Here is a 19,799-nt window from a genome sequence, read left to right as displayed (position 1 = left end):
TATCTTCCCAAGGTTCATAAGAACTCTACTTGCCCCCCGGGACGGCCTATTGTCAGTGGAATTGATTCCATCACCTCCCGGGTGGGCAAATACATCGATTTTTATTTACAACCTCTGGTGCGCAATATGCCATCTTATGTCAAAGACACCCGACAAGTTATTAACTTACTTGCGGATTTGAGACCTTCTGCAAATCTTTGGATGGTTACTGCGGACGTCACCTCTTTATATACAGTAATCCCTCATCAATTATGTTTAGAAGCAGTTTCCTATTATTTAGAAAAATATTCAGGCCTACCTGACCAACAGGTTTCTTACATCATGGAGTTGTTGGAGTATGCGGCCACTCACAACTTTTTTTTGGTTTGATGGTCAGTTCTTCAGACAGGATAGAGGTGTCGCCATGGGGGATAAATATGCCCCCAGCCTGGCGAACCTCTTCATGGCCAAGTGGGAGGAGGATGTCGTCTGTGTTGACTCTAGGCCCCAGATACTTCTGTGGGCCAGGTACATAGACGACATCCTCCTCCTGTGGGATGGCCTAGAGGTTGATTTACTGCTCTTTATGGAATCCCTCAATGTGAATAACAGGGGGATACATTTGAGCCATGAGGCGAGTCAAGTCAGTATAAACTTCTTGGATTTGAACATTTCTGTCAGCAATGGTCGGTTCATTACGTCAACCTATTTCAAGGTGACCGACAGAAATGCGTTCATACCTAAAGATAGTTGCCACCATGTCTCTTGGCTCAAATCTGTGCCCAAGAGCCAGTATCTTCGGTTAAAACGTAACTGCACTGAAAATGGCACCTTTTTAGAACAGGCCGAAGTCCTCACCCAGAGATTTCTGGAAAAGGGATATACTACTGATTTTTTGTCCAGCACGCTAGCCACTGTTGATAATGTGGACCGAAAAGACTTGCTGTCCATTAAAACAAACAGAGGGTTTGATGATAAATTTCGCAGTCCCTTTATTACCAATTATTCATGCCAGCATGCTAATATCAAGCATATAGTGGGCAAACATTGGCATATTTTGACTAATGACAAAATCTTGAAGGACCTATTACCTAGTAGTGAGTGGGGTGTGTTTCCGCGCCAACTTACATAAGTATGTAACAATTAATCACAGGTGGAATAATAATATACACTTATGTAACAAGCTGCTCCTCTGTGTCAAAACATATATGTTGTGCAATAGGATCAATAGGTGGGGAAGAGGGCGCTAGTAAAGAATATATAACCTTGTATTGGGACACCCTCAGTGCGAGGATCCCAATGGTATAGGTGAGAAAAAATTAAATTGGTATTAAACACTCTAGTGAACATAAAAATCATATATGTATATATCTTAATTGTGTACAATGGTTGGTCACACAAAAACTGTGATGCATGCAGCAAAAACAAAAACAAATAAAAAAAAAAAATTATATGCGACCAGTGATGGTGTAAATATGAATATCTGATAAAAAATATATATATGCAACCAGTGGTAGTGCAAGTAATAATATCTGATACAAAATAGATGCGACTGGTAATAGTGCAAACACCTCACTATGCGATTAAGAGTCTCTGAAGTAAATCTTCAAAAACCGCAATAACAGAAAGAAACGAAAAAAACACAGTCCATAGGTGATTCTTTCCACGGGTGAGTTCAATCCAAAAGACCATCAAAACATGCAAAAGGTATTGAGTGCTACTGCAGCCACCACCATCTAATACAGCTTCACCCGAAGTGATCTTGCCAAGAGATAGGCTTACCAGATGCAGCAGACCCCTTTCGTGAAAAATGGGTCTAATGAGCTGAGCAGGTTTAAGTGCCTGCACACTGTTCACCACCTTTCAGACTGCTATCGATCTTTCAATCAATGGTATCCAGGAATCCATCCAAAAAATTAAACAGGAGAAAGCTATAGTGCATTACCTTTTATTAAAATAAGACAAAATATAAAAAGCCTATCTCCTGGCAAGATCACTTCGGGTGAAGCTGTATTAGATGGTGGTGGCTGCAGTAGCACTCAAGACCTTTTGCATGTTTTGATGGTCTTTTGGATTGAACTTACCTGTGGAAAGAATCACCTATGGACTGTGTTTTTTTCGTTTCTTTCTGTTATTGCGGTTTTTGAAGATTTACTTCAGAGACTCTTAATCGCATAGTGAGGTGTTTGCACTATTACCAGTCGCATCTATTTTGTATCTATCACTGGTCGCATATAATTTTTTTTTTTTATTTGTTTTTGTTTTTGCTGCATGCATCACAGTTTTTGTGTGACCAACCATTGTACACAATTAAGATATATACATATATGATTTTTATGTTCACTAGAGTGTTTAATACCAATTTAATTTTTTTTCTCACCTATACCATTGGGATCCTCGCACTGAGGGTGTCCCAATACAAGGTTATATATTCTTTACTAGCGCCCTCTTCCCCACCTTTTGATCCTATTACCTAGTAGGCCTCAGGTGGTTTTTCGGGGAGCACCATCCCTAAAAGATAGGCTAGCACCCAACATTTTAAATCCGCCTAGTATGGCCTCACAGGATTTTATAAATGTGGTAGATGTCAGGTGTGTTCTCTTAATGGATGTGAATCAAGAAGAACTACTACGTTTAATTCCACCCGCACCTCCAAATGTTATGACATCAAACCATTTATCACGTGCTCTACCACTGGGGTAGTTTACATGCTCCAATGCCCTTGCGGGCTGCAATATGTGGGCAGGACCAAGCGCCCCCTACAGGTTTGCTTAAACGAGCATATTAACTATATAAGACTCGGTTACACCAAACACTCAGTGTCAAAGCACTATTTACTTGTGCATGCCAAAAACCCTAAAACTACAAAAAATTTTAGGGATCGATAAATTTAGCCCTCATTGGAGGGGGAGTCATTTGGTCAGAACCATATCTAAACTAGAGATGTCGTGGGTGTATAAAATAAAATGTTATACCCCATTTGGCCTAAATATTGATGTCGATATCAATTTTTTTATTGCCAATGCATAGTTTTTGATTATAAGCCTTCAGATCGTTTAACAATGTCTGCCAATGTATCAACTTGCTTTACATTCTGTCTACCTAATTGATTTTGGCTGAGGATTGTATTTGTATGTACCCTGTTGTAGGCGCGATGTGGGTTCCACCCAGCTGTCTATTTAGATTTAATTTGGTATTTTTATATATAATTTACGCTTGGCTTGTTTTTATGCCCTGTGAAGTCGCTATTTCTAGCTATCTTCACACAACATACACCCTGTGTGGTTATGCCGAAGGTCATCTGTGCGCTTCTCTTGCTGTTGGATAGGAGTATTCCTGTCCATTTTTCACTTTGGTGACATGTAACATATTTTATACTAGTTTCATATACTTATTACTATTATTATTATATATTTTTTTCATATAAAGATTTTTAATTAATAATTAATATTACTGTTTTTATTACTCCTTTTTTTTTAATCATACATTGGGTGGATGTAGATGCCTTTGGTACAAAAACACCCATGGGAGGTTAGTGTATACTTTCTGAATGTCAGTGATCGTTTTGGTTTAGTTTGCCCTTATCCTGCGATCTGACGATGTAGCGCTGGTGTTCAATTCCCTTTGCTCACGGCGCTTTTTCCAGCAGTTAAGATGGCGGGAGTACAGCGGAGTGCGACCCACATCGAGGCTGCATCATGTGACTTTTGTATAAATGCGGTGATTCAGAACGCCGCCCGTATCCCGTGACCACGTCCCGTTGCGACGAAACGTAGGGAGGCGACGTTCTGATGTCACTGCGCATATCGCTTGAACCCGGAAGATACGGGCGTTCGTTTTTAGAGCCGGCCGGCTTGTTTGTGTATCGGATGCCTTTACTGTTCTAACCTGATGTAAGTGCATACCTTTTTTACTTCCAATAAATCGCAAGGATTTTACACTATGTGAGTCCCTCTTCTATTTGCATATACTTACCTTTGGTTGGCTGAGATGATTGATCGATTCTGAGAGCCCTGAGTTGGACAAACCTGTGGGAACATCTGATTGAATCACATCATTACATGCTGTATTTGGTCTCCCTAAACAGAGACCAATAAAATTCGGTAAGAGGCAGTGTTTGTCTTTGGTGGAAGTGCCTTTCTCATCACCTTTCCTGGATTTTTCATTTATCCTGCACTGGGGACATCTTCAATTTGAACCTTCTATATGGTGGACTTTTGGCTCATTCATAAGACCTACTTATCACCAATTTTTCTCATTATGAGTCATATGTTTTTTCACTAAGGACTATATATATATGTTTTTTTCACTAAGCACAGTCATATTTATTACAGCTCACTGCATACGTTGTCATTTTAATTTGATTTACAGGTTTTTCAGATAGCTTTTCATTATATATTAGCACGATCTGCTTTCTTTTTTTGTATTTGTATTGTGTGGTATAACACTTTTTGGTCGCAGCTTTTTCACTTTATTTTCACATTTAGAACGAGCGCAATAATTTTTTTACTCATAATAATATTCACCTTTAAACTGAATCCCAATCAATTATCAGAAGGTGGAGCGATGGGTATTAAGTGAAAATTAGCCTTAATAACTGTGGTGGAAATTTGAAGATGTATTGTCATAATGGCACCCAGTCTTAGTACTTCCGCAGCCCGCTCTAAATAGAACTGACTGGGGCAGTCTGAGGCTGGTTGAATCTCGTCTGGTAGTAGAAAATGTCTTGAGGTTGGAGTGTGATGTTTGCGGCGTGGGCATATGTCCGCCAACGAGCGGCCCTCTGTGCATTTAGCACAGATGATTGTTGAGGAGGGGGTGCGCTCACGCCGCAAGCACACGAGTAGTTATGGACAAATGTGCGTTCTTATCTGGGTCTTGTCTGATCAGCATGGCTTGGGATTCGTAGCGTGCGCCTGTAGATAGCCTCCATTCCACCTTAATAAGGGTATAATCTGGATATGCATTATTCTATTGAATGGCGCAGATTCAGGATTCTATCAGCGATTAATAGAATACCTTATGATTGTTTCTGGAGGCAGGGGGGCACTCCCTGACTCAGACATGCCCATAAGACTTTAGCCAGCATTGTATGTATTTGTATTCATTGTATTGTATTCATTGTATTATATTCTATTCATGTATTCTATGGGACTTCCTGTCAGAAGGAATGTCCTTATATGGTGTTTGCTGTGTCAAGGGGACATCCTGTGATGACCACTCCCATGGGGAGGTGATTAACTGGTGCAGTGAGCACTTCCTGTTTAGGTAAATAAAATGAGCTGTGCTGAGCCATGAAAGGCAGTGATGACTGGGACGGTGACTTGAGAACAAGCTGGTTCGGGTTCGGTACGGACGTGTTTTTCCCGAACTCGGACCCGAACCCGAATAATTGAAAAAAGTTCGGGTCTGGGATCGGAGTTCGGGGAAAAAAAATGCGCGGAGGTCCCCGCAAATTCAATAACCAGACCCTTTAGGTCTGGTATGGATATTCAGGGGAACCCCGCCGTCAATTTAAAACAAAAATGACTTGCGGTTCCCCCTAAATATCCATAACCAGACCCGTTATCCGAGCACGTTGACCTGGCCGGCCGCAGAAAAGAGGGGGGGACAGAATGCGCCCCCCCTCTCCTGAACCGCACCAGGCCACATGCCCTCAACATGGGGAGGATGTCCCCATGTTGATGGGGACAAGGGTCTCATCCCCACAACCCTTGCCCGGTGGTTGTGGTGGTATGCGGGCGGGAGGTTTATCAGAATCTGGATGACCCCTTTAACAAAGGGGACCCCCAGATCCTGACCCCCCCCCTGTGTGAAATGGTAATGGGGTACACTGTACCCCTACCATTTCACGAAGGAAGTGTAAAGTATTGTAAAAAAACACACACTGACACCATAGAATAAAGTCCTTTATTAAAAAAAAAAAAAACCTCCAGTGGTGAGAAATTTACTCGTTCCCGGCTTCCTGCGTTGTCCTGATCCTGCGACGGCTGCGGGTGATCTCCCGCGATGAGACTATCCTGCGACGGCCAGGTGATCTCCGATCCAGCGATGTGAAGATCCATCCGGAGCGCGGCAGCAATCCCCGACCGCCTCATCGCTGGACACAGCCCAGCGGAATGACGCGCTGGAGCTGTGACATTACTTATATAGAGGAGGCAGGGCCACCCGTCACGTGACCCCGCCCCCTCTGCCGTACCCTCTGCTACGTCACTGGCGAAGCCCATAGTCTTCCCTCTTCTTGGGCTTCCCCAGTGACGTAGCAGAGGGTACGTCAGAGGGGGCGGGGGCACGTGACGGGTGGCCCTGCCTCCTCTATAAAAGTAATGTCACAGCTCCAGCGCGTCATTTCGCTGGGCTGTGTCCAGTGATGAGGAGGTCGGGGATGCGGGGCTGCGCTCCGGATGGATCTTCACATCGTTGGATCGGAGATCACCCGGCCTTCGCAGGATCGTCTCATCGCGGGAGATCACCCGCAGCCGTCGCAGGATCAGGACAACGCAGGAAGCCGGGAACGAGTGGATTTCTCACCGCTGGAGTTTTTTTTTATAAAGGACTTTATTCTATGGTGTCAGTGTGTGTTTTTTTACAATTCTTTACACTTCCTTCGTGAAATGGTAGGGGTACAGTGTACCCCATTACCATTTCACACAGGGGGGGGTCAGGATCTGGGGGTCCCCTTTGATAAAGGGGTCTTCCAGATTCTGATAAACCTCCCGCCCACATACCCCCACAACCACCGGGCATGGGTTGTGGGGATGAGACCCTTGTCCCCATCAACATGGGGACATCCTCCCCATGTTGAGGGCATGTGGCCTGGTGCGGTTCAGGAGGGGGGGCGCACTCTGTCCCCCCCTCTTTTCTGCGGCCGGCCAGGTCAACGTGCTCGGATAACGGGTCTGGTTATGGATATTTAGGGGGAACCGCACATCATTTTTGTTTTAAATTGACGGCGGGGTTCCCCGGAATATCCATACCAGACCTGAAGGGTCTGGTTATGGATATTTAGGGGGAACCGCACGTCATTTTTTTTTTAAATTGACGGCGGGGTTCCCCTTAATATCCATACCAGACCTAAAGGGTCTGGTTATTGAATTTGCGGGGACCTCCGCGCATTTTTTTTTCTAAAAGTCCGTGTCCCATTGACTACAATGGGGTTCGGAGTTCGGGTGCGGGTTCGTGTTCCCGAACCCGAACATCCAGGTGTCCGCTCAACTCTAATGGTGAGTGAATTTATTTTGCTTAAATATGGATTAATTCATTAAGATGAATTATAGAAAATATATCTGTCTGTCTGCTCTGCAAACAGCCAGAAATTCTACAACAGAAATGGCGGGCCAGGCGGTACTGTTCTTGGTTTTCCCTGGGCATCAAATGGGGGATTTGGGGTACGTTCTGATGCATCGGGAAGACCATGCTTTGGAAAAGAACAAAGTTTTCATCTTTTTGAAATAATGCTTGAAGTGTGTGTGATTGTGTGTGTGTGTGTTCGATTGGATGTGTGTGTGTGACCGTGTGTGATTGGATGTGTGTGTGTGACCGTGTGTTCGATTGGATGTGTGATTCTGATTGTATGTGACCGTGTGTGTGTGATGTGTGACTGTGGATTTGATCGTATGTGTATGTATGATTTTGTCATGGACTGGAAGTTTGAATTGTATGTCTGTTGTGTTAGAGATGTATGAGTTGTGTGCCTGTGTGTGTAGACTGAATCTGGAATGTTTATGTGTGTATGCCTGAATGCTGTATGATTAAACAGATTGAAGTTATGTGCCCATGGTTTACAGTGAAGCTGTTTGGAAAAGCTATTGTGTAAGACGGCAGCATTGTGCCATGTGCTTTGGTGGGGGAAGGGCGATTTGTTTTGGGCCGTACACACGACCGAACATGTCTGCTGCCATTACTAGGAAAAAAATAATAATAATAAAAATTAAATAAATCTATTACCTATTTTGTAGAAGCAATAACTTTTGCGCAAACCAATTAATATACACAATTTTTTTTTTACCAAAAATATGTAGAAGAATACACATTGGCCTAAACTGAGGAAGAATTTATTTATTTTTTTACATTTTTTGGGGGGATATTTATTATAGAAAAAAGTAAAAAACATTGTTTTCTTTTAAACAAAAAAAATCACTTTTTTGTTTATAGCACAAATATTTAAAACCGCAGAGGTGATCCAATACTAGCAAAAGAAAGCTCTATCCGTGGGTAAAAAGGACATACATTTTGTTTGGGTATAACATCTCACGACAATTGTCATTTAAAGTGCCATATCACAAAAAATTGCCTGGTCAGGAAGTGGGTAAATCTTTCCGGGGCTGAAGTGGTTAATCGGGAGAGACACCAAGCATCTTTAAATAAAAACTAACAATAGAGTGTATTTTTTTTACTGAGCAAATTTAGCTAAATGTTTTACTGCACAGTATGAACAGGCTGCAGTTTAGTAGGAGAAACAGTAGGTTTTAATGGAGTAAACTATTTTGTGGAGCACTGGAATAGGCTGAAAAAAAAGAGAGAGCTTGATTTAGCCTGCAGCGAACACTTTAAATTCTAAGTAGCAGCTGCAGAAACATTATGTGAGGTGCAATGCAGGATTGACCCTGAAGAGAAAATTGCACACATTTGGCAGCTGAGGGGAAGCTGCAGAAATATTAGGTTTAGCGCTTTGACAGTGCAGGAGCAATAGAATAGAGCTGTAGAGATAGCATTAGATAATAATGCTGTCAGGTCTACAGTGATGGCAGGAGATTGTTATGTTATCAGGTCTGCAGTGATGGCAGGAGATTGTTATGTTATCAGGTCTGCAGTAATGGCAGGAGATCGTTTAAATGATCAGGTCAGCACTGATAGAAGAACTTGGGCATGCTGGCAGACCAGCAGTGGTAACACAAGATGGTAATGCTAGAGAAATGTTTTGCAGCCATATTCAGAGACACCATTTAATAATGAGCATAAGCTATAGGGGTTGATACTCATTGCTCATCCAGGAATGGTTCATTTTTATAAAGGTTAACCAGAGAACTGGGAACCAACCAAAGCCACTCACTGTACTAAATGTCTGCACTGAAAGCACACTGGCCACAGGGCAGCCCAGGACCTCAATTGCATGGACAGGCAGACAAGCTCAGGTAGTAGTCCATCCTCAAAACCTAGTTAAGGGGGTCATTTGTTCTAAGGGTGTCCACATCTGCCCATGACCCCATATAATCAGAGATATTGTGATTTAGTATATAAACCACAATGCTCCACCCTAGCAAAAAACATATAGCTGCTGTGCACGTATCCAAAAGGATAAAAAAATGTTTACTGTATGTAAACAAACACTGACGGTGCTAAAAACACCTAAGCTAATATGTAATTAGCCTTAATGCAAATTTCCATTTAAGGGAAAGTACAGTCAAAGCTCATTTGACTGTACTTTTCCTGTGAGTTTGTTTTGGGATGAAGCCTGCTGTTGGCTAACATCAAAGAGCCAGTCCAGGTCCAGATTGGAATCCGCCCTCATGCCTGGACTGGCACCTGGCTCAGCCCCTTAGCTCCTGCCCCCTTCACAGCCTAGTTCTCTAGTGAGTGGTGGGGTCAGAGCAGAGAGTCAGTGACTGCCAGCCTCTGCTCATGGAGCCCTGAGAACCGAGTGAATGGTGTTGTTGGATAGCTTGGTTCTCAGTGTTTGAGCTGGCATCGGGCCGATGCTGCATCCAGCTAGGTACTATAAGTATGAAACTTAAAAAATAAATAAAACCCATACTTCTCTTTTAAGTGCATTCAATGTGATATGACAAATAATAATAAAATGTTCAAAATTACTAAATAAATACTCATAAACATCACATAGATAGCATCTCTTGTACAATGTAAAAAAAATGTGCAATAGTGCCAAAATTATCTGTGCAAAACTGTTGTAAAAATTATAAAATCCTTACCAGTTATACTGCAATACATCATCAATTCATGTAACTCTAATAACACATAACAATGAATTGCAAATACTGCCAGTAGATGTAAAAATAATGGGGCAAGTACAAAATAGGTGCAATCGTCCATACACACATAAAGATGTTTGCCAATCATTAACCACTTAAGCCCCGGACCAATATGCAGCCTAAAGACCCAAGGTGTTTTTACAGTTCGGGACTGCGTCGCTTTAACAGACAATTGCGCGGTCGTGCGACGTGGCTCCCAAACAAAATTGGCGTCCTTTTTTCCCCACAAATAGAGCTTTCTTTTGGTGGTATTTGATCACATCTGCGTTTTTTAGTTTTTGCGCTATAAACAAAAATAGAGCGACAATTTTGAAAAAAAGCAATATTTTTTACTTTTTGCTGTAATAAATATCCCCCAAAAACATATATAAAAACATTTTTTTTCCTCAGTTTAGGCCGATACGTATTCTTCTACCTATTTTTAGTAAAAAAAATCGCAATAAGCGTTTATCGATTGGTTTGCGCAAAATTTATAGTGTTTACAAAATAGGGGATAGTTTTATTGCATTTTTATTATTTTTTTTTTTTTTACTACTAATGGCGGCGATCAGCAATTTTTTTCGTGACTGCGACATTATGGCGGACACTTCGGACAATTTTGACACATTTTTGGGACCATTGTCATTTTCACAGCAAAAAATGCATTTAAATTGCATTCTTTATTGTGAAAATGACAGTTGCAGTTTGGGAGTTAACCACAGGGGGCGCTGTAGGAGTTAGGGTGCACCTAGTATGTGTTTACAACTGTTTGGGGGTGTGGCTGTAGGAATGACGTCATCGATCGTGTCTTCCCTATAAAGGGAATGACGCGATCGATGCGCCGCCATAGTGAAGGACGGGGAAGCCGTGTTTACACACGGCTCTCCCCGTTCTTCAGCTCCGGGGAGCGATCGCGACGGAGCGGCTATAAACAAATAGCCGCGCCGTGGTCCCGGATCGCTCCCCGAGCGGACCCGACCTCCGCATGTAGCGGGGGGGTCCCGATCGGACCCCCCACCCGCTAATAGGCGAGGACGTACGTGTACGCCCATGTGCCTGTACGTGCCATATTGTGGACGTATATGTACATGCGGGGGTCGGGAACTGGTTAAAGGATCACTAAAGGTTTTTTTTTTTAGCTAAATAGCTTCCTTTACCTTACTGCAGTACTGGTTTCATGTCCTCATTGTTCGTTTTTGCTTTGAAGTAGCTGTAATTCTGCTGTGTTCTCCACACTTCCTGCTTGTCTGGCTCCATATGAAAAAACTCATGGGAGCTTCTCACTGTGGTCTAAGCTGTGTGTCTAAAACTCCTCAGAACCAATCAGATTCATTTGAAAAACAAAACCCTGCCCTGGATTTGTTTGTTTTTGTTCTGTGGGTCTCTTTACTTCACATAAACATGAAACCAGTTTAAAACCAAAAGTGAAACTAGAGGCACATTATATGTTCGCTTTTTATCTATTTTTAATCATTTTTAAAAGGAATCAGTTAACTTTTATGTCTCTATACCCTGTAAACAGTCATTTCAGCAAAACATTTTTTTTCCTTTAGTGACCCTTTAAGGTGCCAAACATCAACTTGAGTCCAACTCCAATCCTCCATGACTTATACCTTGTCACTCAATGTCTATTGCAAGAACAGTTTTCCTCAGAAAAGGGGACTTTGAATGGAGTGTGGAAAAGATTTAAAATGTTATTGACGTATACAAAAAACAAATGCGTGATAAAACATAAAAATAATAAACAACAAACACATATGATATAAAAAAGCTAAAAACCAGCTGAGAAGGGAAGCCCAAGGCTGTCAAACGACAGACCATCCAATGCGTTTCTATTGGCCATTCACCTTCCTATATTGACACCCCGATGTACAAGATTGTCAAATATGGATGAGCCGAATACCCCCGGTTCGGGTCGTGCAGAACATGCGAGCGGACCGAAAGTTTCGAACACGGTAAAGTCTATTGGACTCGAACGTCAAAAATCAAAAGTGCAAATTTTAAAGGCTAAAAGTTGTTTTTATTAATGCTTAAAGTGAAAAAATAAAAGTGTTTTTTTTTTATATTGTACCTGGGGGGGTGTCTATAGTATGCCTGTAAAGTGGCACATGTTTCCTGTGTTTAGAACAGTCCCTGCACAAAATGACACCTCTAAAGGAATAAAATTCATTTAAAACTACTTGCGACTGTAATGTAATGTTGGGTCCCGGCAATATAGATGAAAATTATTGAGAAATACAGCATGGGTCCCCAGCCCATTACCAGGCCCTTTGGTTCTTGTATGGATATTAAGGGAAAACCGCAGGCCCTATATACTCTGAACAGCAGAATACAGGCAGTCCAAACAAGACAGGGACTGTAGGTTTTTTCTTAAGTTTAATCTGTTTCAAATTTGGAACAGGTACATTTTTTAAGTGTAGCTCCAGCCAAAAAATACATTTTTAAGCTTTTTGGATAGCATAGGGAAGGGTTATCACCTCTGTAACATTTGTTTTGCTGTCTGTGCCCCTGTTCAGAAAATGTCACCTCATTTTCTGTCCCAATAACAATTGGATTTTGAAAATTTGAAGTTATTGGGGAAACAAGGATTGGTGATAAAGCATCTGTGGGGAGACACCTTTTTCCCATATTAACTCTTACTGGAGAGAATTTCCTTTCCTGGGGTAGATTTCCTCTCACTTCCTATTGTCTCCCTCCATTTGCAAGTAGGAGTCGTTTGTAAGTTGAATGTTTGAAAGAAGGGCCTGCTCTACATACGCTGCAGAAAATTGGGTCTTAGGCAGTGGTGGTGGTGGCACAACACAGTAAAGCCTCACAGATACTCTAGTTGTGCGCAGGAACAAGCCCTGCTGCAAAATATTACAGAAAATTTGTAATTATGTACCCCTGTTAAACAGGGGCAGAAAAATTGAGCCTTAGGCTGTGGTGGTGGTGCCACAACACTGCAACCCCTCACAGATACTCTAGTTGAGCGCAGGAGTGAGCCCTGCTGCAAAATATTACAGCAACAAAATTAATTACACGCCCCTGCTAAACAGGGGCAGAAAATTAGGCCTTAGGCAGTGGTGGTGGTGCCACAACACTGCAACCCCTCACAGATACTCTAGTTGTGCACAGGAACGAGCCCTGCTCATGACATGATCCGCAGCCACCTTCTCCCAGCCACGTACAAGTCCATGGGTTTCTGGGAACTGTAAACAATCCCTTGAAGATGCTGAGTGCTAGTCTCCACCTCCATGCTGATACAATCCTCCTCCCCCTCCTCCTCTTCCTGTGTGAGCAGCGGGCCTGCAGGAATATTGTCTGGATAAAGGGGGCCTTGAGAGGTAAGGAAGTCCTCCTCTTCCTCCCACTGTTCTGCCTAAAGTGCCCTGTCCATTATTTCATGCAGCGTGTGCTTCAACAGGAAGACACGAAGGACAGTATCCCTGATGCATGTACTGTCACTGCTCACCATCCTTGTGGCCTCCTCAAATTGTGACATGACAGTGCATGCATCCTTGATCAGAAGCCACTGGCATGGCAAAAAAAAGCCAAGCTCCCCTGAACCTGTCCTGCTGCCATACTCGCACAGGTACTCATTGATGGCCCTCTGCTGCGTGTGCAGCAGCTGCAGCATTGCCAAAATTGAGTTCCACCAGGTGGGCATGTCAAAGATGAGGCTGTTCTTGGGTAGGTTGCATTCCTTTTGAAGGTAAGCCTGCCGAGCACTGGCATTAAATGACTGGTGGAAATGCCCACAGACTTTCTTAGCCTGCCTCAGGAGATCCTGGAAAGTTTGGGTACCTGCACAAGAACTGCTGCACCACCAAATTAAGGACCTGAGCCAAACAGGGAACATGGGTCAACTGTCCCTGTTGGAGGGAGGAGAGGAGGTTGGTTCCATTGTCGCAAACCACCATTCCTGGCTGAAGCTGGAAATCAAAAAATTAGAAAAGGATATTTAGATTGTTGAGCAAATGGTCTGAAACGTATACATCATTGCTTGTTATGAGACATTGATGCATTAGGCATGCAGATTTTTAAAATGTTTGAGCTGGTGTCCCTTGTGGAGTGACATACTGCTACTGAGGACTATCTCTCGGATTTTCTCTCCAAGCTGGTAACTGTCAGATTTAGGAAGACATCACCTTTGAGTAAAACTGTTCCTTTTAATGAAAAAGGAGGGGGATGAGACCCCCATGAGTGCCATATTTAAATTGCCTCCTAGCCCAGAAAGAGTCACATTCTTGAGTGACGTGTCATATTAAGTGCTGGTAGTGCTAAATACTGGGACATGTGGCTGCCAATTACCCCATATTACATGAACCTATAAAATGTAAAAGTATGAGTATATAACGCTTTGCCAAACCTGTTCTGACAGCACATTTTGGAACTGAGTATGGAGGGCAAATAATAATAATAATAATAATAATAATAATAATAAAAATAATAATCCAATATCCAATTGAAAAACAAAATATAATCTAAATTCCCAAAAATAAATTAGCTGCCAACAGAAAGATCTATATACAGTTGCTATGGTGAAATATGAAAGAGTTTCTTGACACTGATGTTTTCCAATACCATCATCAAATGTGCTGCTGGTCAAACAGGTAGCGTCCTTTGTTTGCATATTGTTTTTTTTTACATGACCAATTTTGTCTTTTGTGGTTTTACATGTGCTTTTTACAATAAAAAAAATCTTAGTTGACCCATACTATTAGGCCTCGTATACACGATAGGTTAACCAGAGGACAACGGTCTGATGGACTGTTTTTATCGGTCAAAACCGATAGTGTGTGGGCCCCATAGGTTATTTAACCATAGGTTAAAAAAAAAGCCAACTTGGTTTAAATTTAACCTATGGATTTCTAACCAATAGGTCAAAACCGATCGTTAGTAGGCACGACCATCGCTTAAAAATCCATGCATGCTCAGAATCAAGTCGACGCATGCTTGGAAGCATTGAACGCCGTTTTTTTCAGTACGTCGTTGTGTTTTACGTCACCGCGTTTCGACATAAACAGTCGTTGTCTAAGGGCACCCTTAGACGACGACTGTTTATGTCGAAACTAGTTAGGGCGGAGCCACGCACTGACGTCATCACGTTCAATGGCGGCTGCTGTCCTCAGAGTAAATACAACAGAGAATATCGCGCTATGGGATATGAAGTGCTATAAATGAATCAAAATAGATATAAATGAACAAAACAGTGTTAAACTGATAACTAAAGCTGCAACCTTTTACCACATGTGATAGACATATGAAAACAAACAGAAATACCAAGATAAGATTGCGCTAAAAATATCACAAAATAAATTGTGTAAAAAACAAACCAACAAATGAGTGTATATGGTTATCCACTAAATAAACAAGTTAAAACAAATTATATATTTTTTTTCAAATAATCTTTAGTGTAACCCATGTGCTAGCATATCAAAGAGAAGGCATGTAAGCCATATAATTAAATTAAAAAGTTAAATTCAGTCCAAACTCAAACATAGCCAAATCACCTGCATTTTTAACCATTGAACTGCCTGTTACTATTATTTCTAATGGACTAATCACCGTACCCCTACCCATACATGTACTTTGTATCTGCGCTGACAGTTACCTCTCCTAATGTGTATGGGGCAGATCCACAAAAGAATTACGCCGGCATATCTATTGATACGCCAGCGTATCGATCGTCTGGGATCGATCCGACAGGCGTACGTCTTAGTACGCCGTCAGATCTTAGATGCAATTTTTCGGCGGCCGCTAGGTGGCGTTTCCGTCGAATTCCGCATTGAGTATGCAAATTAGCTAGTTACGCCGATCCACGAACGTATGTCCGGCCGGCGCATTTTTTTACATCGTTTGCGTTCGCCTTTTTCTGGCGTATAGTTAAAGCTACTGTTATGAGGCGTACTCAATGTTAAGTATGGCCGTCGTTCCCGCCTCGCATTTTTAATTGTTTACGTCGTTTGCGTAAGTCGTTCACGAATAGTGATTTGTGTAGAATGACGTCACCATCTTAAACATTGGCTTGTTCTGGTTTCATTTCAAGCATGCGCACTGGGATACCCCCACGGACGGCGCATGTGCAGTTAAAAAAAACATCGTTTACGTCGGGTCACGACGTATTAACATAAAACACGCCCCCATCACAGAGATTTGAATGCCGCGCCATTACGTCGCCAAAGATACACTACGCCGCCGTAACTTACGGCGCAAATTCTTTGTGGATTTGAAAAAAAAAATAAGTTACGGCGGCGTAGATCTTGGATACGCTGCGCCCGGCGTAGAGAATCGCAGAGGTACGTGGATCTGCCCCTAAGTCTTTAACTAGCACTGGTGTTTTCATATTTCAAGTTTTGTCCTATTACAATAGAAGGACACACAGTGGAGACATTATAAGATTCTAAAAACCTTGTCATATTGGTCCGTGCAAGTCTGATGGACCCTGCCAAACTTGATTTAGATTAAATGGGAGTACTTTATATACTAAGCAATGCTAAAGACTACCCTTATGGGATGCTTTCACTTCAGAAACCTAGTAGAACTGTAAAGCAGGCCATGGGTCTGGTTAGGAACTTCTAACACAGTGTAATACTGGGCTGTGATTTTTCTCTGTTTTGAGAACTGTGGGGGTAAATAACAAATAACCAGTCCTAATAATATGTCTTTATGTAATTATTATTTTGCCTGAACTTCATTGAGATGTTGACACTCCTAGACCAGAGATACTTGGCTACTTTCCATTACTAGTCATGTTGCGGAGTCAGAGGAAACTGCTCTAGTGCAAGATATACCAGTGGTCAGGAAAGATTTTGAGACCACAGAATTGCTGGATCGCATTTTGGTAAATACATAGTAACATTTATAAACAAGGTACACAAATAACTAGAAAGAAGCCTGGTATACCCCAGTCTGCTTCCACTCTGCCAGTGACATGTGCTACCATCCTATGTATGGGGTCAGCCGTTGTACATCTTCACCAATTGGTAGCATGTGTATATACACATATATATATATATTTTTCTTATCACTATTCATTATCATTATTATTTATTGTCATCTATTATTGATGCACTCATGTATAGACAGCTGGGTACAATCCTAGAGGTGTGGGCTACTATGAGGGGTGTGTGTGGGGGTGGGGTCCCGGGTGTGCATGTCCCACTCTGTGGGAGGGGCAACCCTGGCCCTTTAGCACATGCCTATGCACTTATGTATGTGTATATAAATTGCCACAAGTCCCATGGAGAGGAAACACTGCAGACCACCAAGCTCTGAGGAAAGGGGTACGCCCCCGAAACGCGTCAGCCCTAACAACGGTCACAGATTGAAGCGATTATCGTGTTTTGCCGATGGTGTTGGACTTCTGCTGTATTGTCTTTCAAGGCCTGATTTTATACTCCACTTGTGAGTACGATGATTTATTTTAAAATGTTATTAAAACTCTTATCAGTATCACACTAGGTCGGTGCGCCCTCCGTTTTCTTTTTTTTCTTTTTTAGTCTCATGAATTCCCACGATTCTGAGGAGGGCTGCAAGACTCTGGAATATACCTTTTAAATTGAACCTTACCATCTCATAACATCTTCCAAAAATACCGGAGCGCAGGAGATTTGTCTTGATTTGATACCCCAACTTTGCAGTATACCAGGACTTACAGTATTTTGTAAAGGAACAGAAGAAACTTGTTTTCAAGCAGATTTTAATTTATCCATTCTTACACAAGGATGCTATTGGATTTTGCCCATTCTCATATGTTGGGTGGTCATGTAAGCATAGAATAAACAAAGGAGAGGATTTTTCTGACCCGGTATTAACAAATTAGTTAGAAGTAAATCATTCCTTGAATGTTAATATAATGCACCCCACCAAATGTTCTGAGTCCTTTTAGGATAGTTGCTATGAATCTGGTTCAGCCACTGCCAAAGTCTGCCAGGGGGCACCAATACATATTGGCAGACGTTGACTTTGCCACCCAATATTCAAAAGCAATTCCTTCCAGAAAAATGTCCTCTAAGGGTAAAGCTTTCCCATATTGGTGTTCATAAGGAAATTTTGACAGACCAAGGACCACTTTTTATGTCAAAGGTAACCAAATAGCTCTATTGGTTGCTGACAGGTACTCATCTATGCCCACTGTGAACCACCTCCACACTGATGAGATAAGAAATAAAATCAGAAATGTTAGCTACCAGGCATAGTGAGAGAGTAATGATAGATGGATAGAATGGATAGAGGACATCATAACCATAGTTTGGGAACATATACAGCAAGCTCAAGAAGCATAGGTCAGAGTACAGATCCAGTCTGCTAAAATCAGAACCTTTTACCCTAGAAACAGAGTCTTAGTTCTGGTGCCTATTTTAGAGAGTAAAATTCTGGTAACATGACAGGACCCATTTGAGATAAGAAAGAAAATCAGGGATGCTAACTACCAGATAGAGAGAGAGTAATGAGATTGTTTCTCCAAATATACCATGTTACTTAGAATAAGAAGGTTCTTCCATTAAAAATTGAGAAGTGTTTTCTGAATTACCTGGCAAAACACATGCATTTTGTAAGTAATGGCATGTACCATACTATTGTGACTGAGCCTCACATCAGAGTAAAGTTTGTAATAGTAAAACTTCATTTTTTTTTATAACAAACTTGTTTTACTTATCTGCTCTGTACATTTGTATAGTACAAAACAGCCATGATCCTCCTTTTCTGAGGTTCCCCTTCAACGCTCTTGGCTTCTCCTCTTCTCCATGTAACACCATACAAAGCTATTTCCTATGGTGGCACATGTGTGGGCTTGACCCCAAGCCAGGTTTTACAGTATGTGTTTATTGAAGCTCACAGTGCATCTTTGCATGTAAGCTAGATGATGCTCAGGTCTCCAACTCTCACTCTCCAGTAGCCTGCTGCTGTGTGAAAAGTCTGACAGAAGTGCTGACAAAACACTTAAGAGGTACATGTGCTGTATGTTTTGGGAAACCTAATAGGGTCCCCCCTGTTTGTCAGGAACTGACCTAAGTTTAGACAATGGCTCGGGTAGGCAGATGTTGTGATTGTTTTATTATATAAACATGCTGTATAAAGACCTTATGATTTAAAATTTAGTGCGTTTGCTGATTTGCTGAATAAAAGGACAGACCTGCTTGGACTGTTCCTGGATGTCCCTTTCTTTGTCTATGGTTTATCGCTGCCACTACAAATCCAGTCTGTCCCCTAAAAATATTATATACATATACACACACTTTATCTATATATCTATGGCTGCATGATATCTTAACTAAATATTTCTTGATTTCAGTATGAATATATCATGTTTGCAAAGTGTAAAGAAGACTAATAAAATGGAACCATGTGGATATTTTAGCAACAATGAGGTAATAGTTTCTTTATTGTTCTTTTCTTTTTATTCACTTTTCACAAGTTTGTCTTATCTTTGCAGAATTATGTAAGCAATCATTCACTATTTAAATATCTTAATGACAATTAATATATTCTCCATAATTGCCAGATAATAGTTTAACCTTCCTGAATGTATCAGGGCTAATGTTCCATTAGATTATGACTTTTATTTGCATTCAGCTACCCTTTTCATGATTATGGTGCTGGGTGTATAATTGATTGCAGATATAATTAATCCTGCAGAATTTAATCTTTGATTTTCTACCTTCTGTGATGCTTTAATTTTACTCAAAAGCGAAAATCTTATTTCCCACTGCTCTAGCCATAAGGTCAATGCTTTTAATCTTGTAAAACACTCCAACAGTTCAACAAGGACCATCATTATAGCTGGTAGATGAAGCACAATTTCACATGTTTTTCTACATACAGTAGTAAGTACCATATACCAAAAGCTATCACATGCTGTATATA

General features: G+C 41.5%; 1 protein-coding gene across 1 annotated transcript in view; it reads left to right on the top strand.

Annotated features, from left to right (window-relative positions):
• Positions 1-19,416, top strand: part of LOC120941153 (ATP-binding cassette sub-family A member 12-like) — a 77,005-nt gene extending 57,589 nt beyond the window's left edge. The window contains exons 3-4 of the mRNA XM_040354435.1: positions 19,228-19,303; positions 19,369-19,416. Coding sequence (XP_040210369.1) covers positions 19,228-19,303; positions 19,369-19,416 — 124 coding nt within the window. The remainder of the gene's footprint in view (positions 1-19,227; positions 19,304-19,368) is intronic.
• The last annotated feature ends 383 nt before the right edge of the window (positions 19,417-19,799 follow it).

The sequence above is a fragment of the Rana temporaria genome, chromosome 5, assembly GCF_905171775.1.
Source record: "Rana temporaria chromosome 5, aRanTem1.1, whole genome shotgun sequence".
NCBI classification, from domain to species: Eukaryota; Metazoa; Chordata; class Amphibia; order Anura; family Ranidae; genus Rana; species Rana temporaria.
Note: the sequence above shows the minus strand (reverse complement) of the source record. Positions and strands in the feature narration are given on the sequence as shown.